This window comes from Montipora capricornis, chromosome 7 (genome assembly GCF_036669925.1).
Source record: "Montipora capricornis isolate CH-2021 chromosome 7, ASM3666992v2, whole genome shotgun sequence".
NCBI classification, from domain to species: Eukaryota; Metazoa; Cnidaria; class Anthozoa; order Scleractinia; family Acroporidae; genus Montipora; species Montipora capricornis.
The window spans coordinates 46,090,981-46,095,980 of record NC_090889.1 but is presented as its reverse complement, the minus strand read 5'-3'; the positions used below and the strand labels follow the sequence as shown (position 1 = coordinate 46,095,980).

The window sequence follows — 5,000 nt, the reverse complement described above, 5'->3', positions numbered from 1 at the left end:
TGCAAACCAGCACATTCGACTATTTGCTGACTGAAAAATATCCATGGCAAACGAGATTAAACCCGTTCTGTATGCCCTCGACGAAGCAGCTTAGCTTAAGCGATGTTTTCTTGGCATGAAAAAGTGGCCTGCTCCCAATTCTTTTGAAGTTTGTAAGGATGAATTCAATTTAGTACATTCATGGCTAAAAACCATCGTTTGCACTTGTAACATGGAATTAATTATATAGATAATTTTGCAAAGAAAAAAAAATCGCCTAGTGCGGGAGGAGTCTAGTTGGGCTTCCAACAATATGAAAACGACAATTTCACATCACAGCGATATATTTTGTCTTTTTTTCTTCATTAACTGAGAGTGCAATTAAGACTCAACGCATGTACTAAGACCATTGTAACTCCTAGTCATAAGATAACCAACAAGTGAAATAAGAGGAAAAAAACCGAAGCAGCGACTCTGTATCTTACCTACAAAAATAAACTGGATCAATAGCAAGAATCACGTGATCACCATTTGGATCATAGATGTCTCCAATGTTCCACTGACACCCATTCTCAGTTATTTTGTCACCTCTTTGGAAGGAGAGTTCTTCCAGTGGCTCCTTCACTAGACCACCGCATTCTGAATAATAAGAATTTATTGTAAGTTGGTTATTTGAACTTCCTTTTTTGTATTGATAGAACTGTTTTCTTTATAAACAAAAATAACACACTCAAGGGTGGCGCTATCATGAGCATAACTACGAAGTCAAACTTTTATTTAATGGTGACCTGAAAATGGTGATAATTTTTTCCAAAGGGTCTTGATAGTAGCAAACAAGTAAAGAATTTCAAGAAAACGACAAAACGTTTGAGTTAACAAAACATGTTTCGACAGAAACTTCTGTCATCCCCAGTTCATCCAAATGTAAGAGGCCCTATCACTGGCTAATTGCTCCTACACACGCGTGGAAAAATGCCGGACCGTTTCGCTGACGTAACAGGCACTACAGCCTGCACATGCAAACTCTACAAAATTCTGAACATTGTCACGCTTCGTGTTCAGCAGATTGTTTCCATGTTTTGGATCACGCCTCCACCAGTTTTCAACTTAAGATAAAAGAGGCTATTCATATTCAGAGAGAACAACCCTCTTTGAATCAACAATAATTACACCATGTTAATCTAAAATTGTCGCTTTAATTCTCACACTTGCACGCTTTGCTTCATTCTGTTGTTACTATTCATCACAATTAGCATTTTCTACTTACTATAAATTCAGCGTCCATCGCTTTGTACTTGGATTAACTCAGGATGACAGACGTTTCTGTCGAAACATGTCTTGTAAACTCAAACGTTTTGTCGTTTTATTAAAATTCTTGATAAAGTTTTGTTTCAAATTACTATATAAGTGCATTGAAGCTATTAATAGGGGGAGGGCGATTACACGAATATTGAAGCTATAAAAGGAAGTTACTGAGGTATAATGAGTGATGCAAGCACTAGGTTGTGACAGTCTGGCAATCTTTATTCAAATTTCGCTGGTGTGCCTGGGAAAAATCGCTAATGAATGCTGTTTACCGTTTACCGTTCGCAGTCTCTACGCACGAGTGAATTAGGGTTAATTTTAACACTGATTTGACTTGCCATACGGTACTTTAGCACTTCATTGTACTGTATTCAAGGTTAGACGTGAAAAAAAAAAAAAAACATGGATCGTTTTAGGGATCGAACACAAGTTATAATATATAGATTTAGCCAAGCCAAAAAGCGGAGCTCCCGCCTCTAACCCCAGAAAACAAATTATGCACTCTTTTTTTAAATAAAAAGTTCTAAGTTTGGGTTGAGTTTCAACGTTCATATATAATTTGGCGTTGTGAGACTGAAAACGTTCTTACAGATGTTCATAATTTTACATGGTATAGTTTTTTAATAACTGAAACCTTGCGGACGTCACTAGGAAACCTATCAAAGTGCTTGCTATGATGGTGTTGAAGTTTAAGATTTTGTAACGATTATAAATTATAATATAAATACTTAATATGCCCTTAAGTATTTGGGTTAATTTACATTTCTTTACCTTTATTTCATGCTTTCATTTTAAATACAAACACCAATTAATCTCAGCCTCAACGTTCTTATAAAAAAGGTTCTTATATTAAAAAAAAAAGAGTGTATAGTATTTATGACAGTAGTTATGCTTCTGCATAAAGTAGAAATTAATTGTCATTAGTGTATACAGTTTACAGATCAAACACCTTAGCTGAAAGCATGTAGTAAAGAAAAAGCCTTCCAAAAAATAACCAACAGTTTTACTCAACAACTAAAACTGAAATTACGTGCACAGTAATCTCTTTCACAACATTTTCGTTTGACTGGCAATCTTTACTCTCTTTCTCATCACGGTTCAGAACAATAGGTGGGTTCATACTAGCGGACTAAGGATACCTTAAGTACACTTGAGCCCTACTTCAGATGTGAACGGCTTTAATTTCAGCTCAAGTAGCCTACTTTGTGGCCATGGTAATGCATTGCCTTCAAAGAAGCCGAAGTACACTCTCAAGTCTAGTTTAGACCATCCTTACGAGCTTACTTATCTACTATCAAAACACATTCCGGAAACGGACGTCAATCAAGCATGAAATTCGGGAAATTCAGAGCACACAAACACGCGAACACGCAAAAATTTGCTTCTACTTCGACGAAGAACGACTGTGAATGAATCCGTATAGATCTTACCAGGGGATGGATGAGGACAACTTTTTAGACAAAGACCTTATATAAGTCTCTATGCTGTGTTTGATTGACAACACGATTACCTTGAAAGCATACTTTGAACTCTAATATGAACGCTCATCACGGTAAGTAAACATGGACGATCTTAAGTATACTTGAGCTCGGGTATACTTAAGGTGTACTTACTCCGCTGGTATGAACCCACCTAATAGTAAAAATCTTTACTCATTAAAAAGTCGACCTAAAGCGCAAAATATTCGCTTACTCGACTGCAATTTCTCAATCAAACAAAGCAGCTGACAACTGGACATCCATTTCGCACAAAAAGCTAATAAATGTGATTGTTAAAATATGTCAGGATCTCTGTCAACACGGAATTGCAAACGTTTTCAGGCTCTTTTCTTTTTTTTTAGCTAGTTTTACAAAATTTACAAAATTTGTGAGGCAGCGAGGCATATATTAAGAAGGAAAAAATTACCTGAAAGCTAATCATTGTAAATAAGTGTTTTGTCTCTAGCTCTATTTCTCTAAGCTTTACGTTGATTTTCACAAATTTTCTTTTCTTCTCCTTCCTCGGCTTTTCTCGAAAACTTCTTCCCTTAAAATTTCTCAAATTTTGTCGCTTCTTCTCTCGTGCTCTTTCCTGCCCTTTATCCCGTTGCTCGTCACTAACATGAGTCCCGCCAGAAAAACGCCGCTTGCCAATTCAACGCTGCCACACGATTTCCGGCCAAGAAAAAATTTGCCCGAACACTCCCGTCCCCAGAGGCTATCATTTCGCCCCACCTCCACCCCGGCAGTCTGTACGGGCGGACGTACGTGACGTTATAAGCAAAATTTCTTGCATCGATAGATTACCCAAAAAATCGTACCATGGTTCCGCTATTATCCCGTAACTTAACATACCTGCCGCTACAAACGGCCCGCAAGCAATCCCTACATCTTGATAGTGAGCGCCGCAGTAAGGATGGTAACCAGTCTTAAGGCAGTCGAGCAGTGACGTCTCGTTTCCTTGACAGTCATATTGCTCGGTTAAAATGGACCCATTGCCCTCGCCAAAAGCTGCTCCATAATACACTTGGGAAAGCGTAGGAAGGCCAAGCTGATTACACAATACTCGACCTTCTTGATAACCGAACCATAAGTGGCAGACGGTTGACCAAGAGCCATTGATGTAGATCTCCACCCTTCCTTGACTGGGAGCACCTCCGTCGACTAAACGGGCGTCGCCTATAAAGAGGGTTAATAATCATGTCAGGTAGCACAGCCTATGCTTATTGGTTGTTTAAAAGCCGGTTGTATGTATAGTCTCAGCCACAGTACGCATCGTAGGATTGTTAACAATTGTCAATTGATTGTTGATGGTATAGTTTCAACTGAGACCGTCCATTTTGTTTTGTTCGTTTGTTTATTTGTTTTTTGGTGTTGTTGTTTTTCACTGTCGTCTTTGTCTGTTCGTCCGTTCTGCGTTCTCCTAAGATTGCATTTGATTATATTTGTTTAACAAAACGATCATAAAATCTGAAAAAAAGGGAACTCATTTGTGTCACCCTCCCTTGAATTGATCGCGCAATAATATAAAATTGAATTATAATAAGGTAATATATTAATATATCAAATGCTATTTATGTTTAATTTTTGATTGATCATAAATACAAGTTCATTTGTAGAAAAAAATAGACAAAAACTGGATGTAATGCGCTTCTATTGTTTAGACGACTCTGTCCAACAGACCAACATAGTTATTGCGTGGTTTACGGAAAACAACCAATCAATCAATCAATGTCACAATATCAATGTAATAGAACAGTTACGTTGCAGGAGCGCGAAAAGCGAACTGCTCGTGGCTAACTAATCGAAGGCAAACCAGAAATCCTTTAAAAATCCCACCGTAACTAGTCAAACGAATTGAATCGAAATTGCTCCGACGGAATCCATCAAACTCGAACCATGAATCACATCTACTTATTTAGTGTTAAAAAAATATATTTTGGACTTCCAAGCAGTTCAGTCAAATACTGTACCTGCCCACGTTCGACGGACAGTTTCCGACCTAATTTGCCAATCGGGTGTTAAGTTAATTTAGTTTATACTGTAAATGAAAACGCTTCCATTATCGACGCTTCTCACTCATTTTAAGGGAAGGCTGCTTGCTGCTTAATTCTGAGAGAATTGCTAAGTACTCATAGTAGATAACATTTAATGCACTAGTCATTTGTTTCCCCCACCCCCCAACCCCCGGGAATAGTGGGGACATATGGGGAAATTACTAGGGCAATTACGCGAGAT

General features: G+C 38.0%; 1 protein-coding gene across 5 annotated transcripts in view; it reads right to left on the bottom strand.

Annotated features, from left to right (window-relative positions):
• Positions 1–5,000, bottom strand: part of LOC138057290 (uncharacterized) — a 48,003-nt gene that overhangs the window by 24,006 nt on the left and 18,997 nt on the right. For all 5 annotated transcript variants that reach the window (XM_068903340.1, XM_068903338.1, XM_068903341.1 and 2 more), the window contains exons 3-4: positions 3,618–3,941; positions 465–618 (exon numbers count right to left, since the gene is read on the bottom strand). In XM_068903340.1, coding sequence (XP_068759441.1) covers positions 465–618; positions 3,618–3,941 — 478 coding nt within the window. The remainder of the gene's footprint in view (positions 1–464; positions 619–3,617; positions 3,942–5,000) is intronic.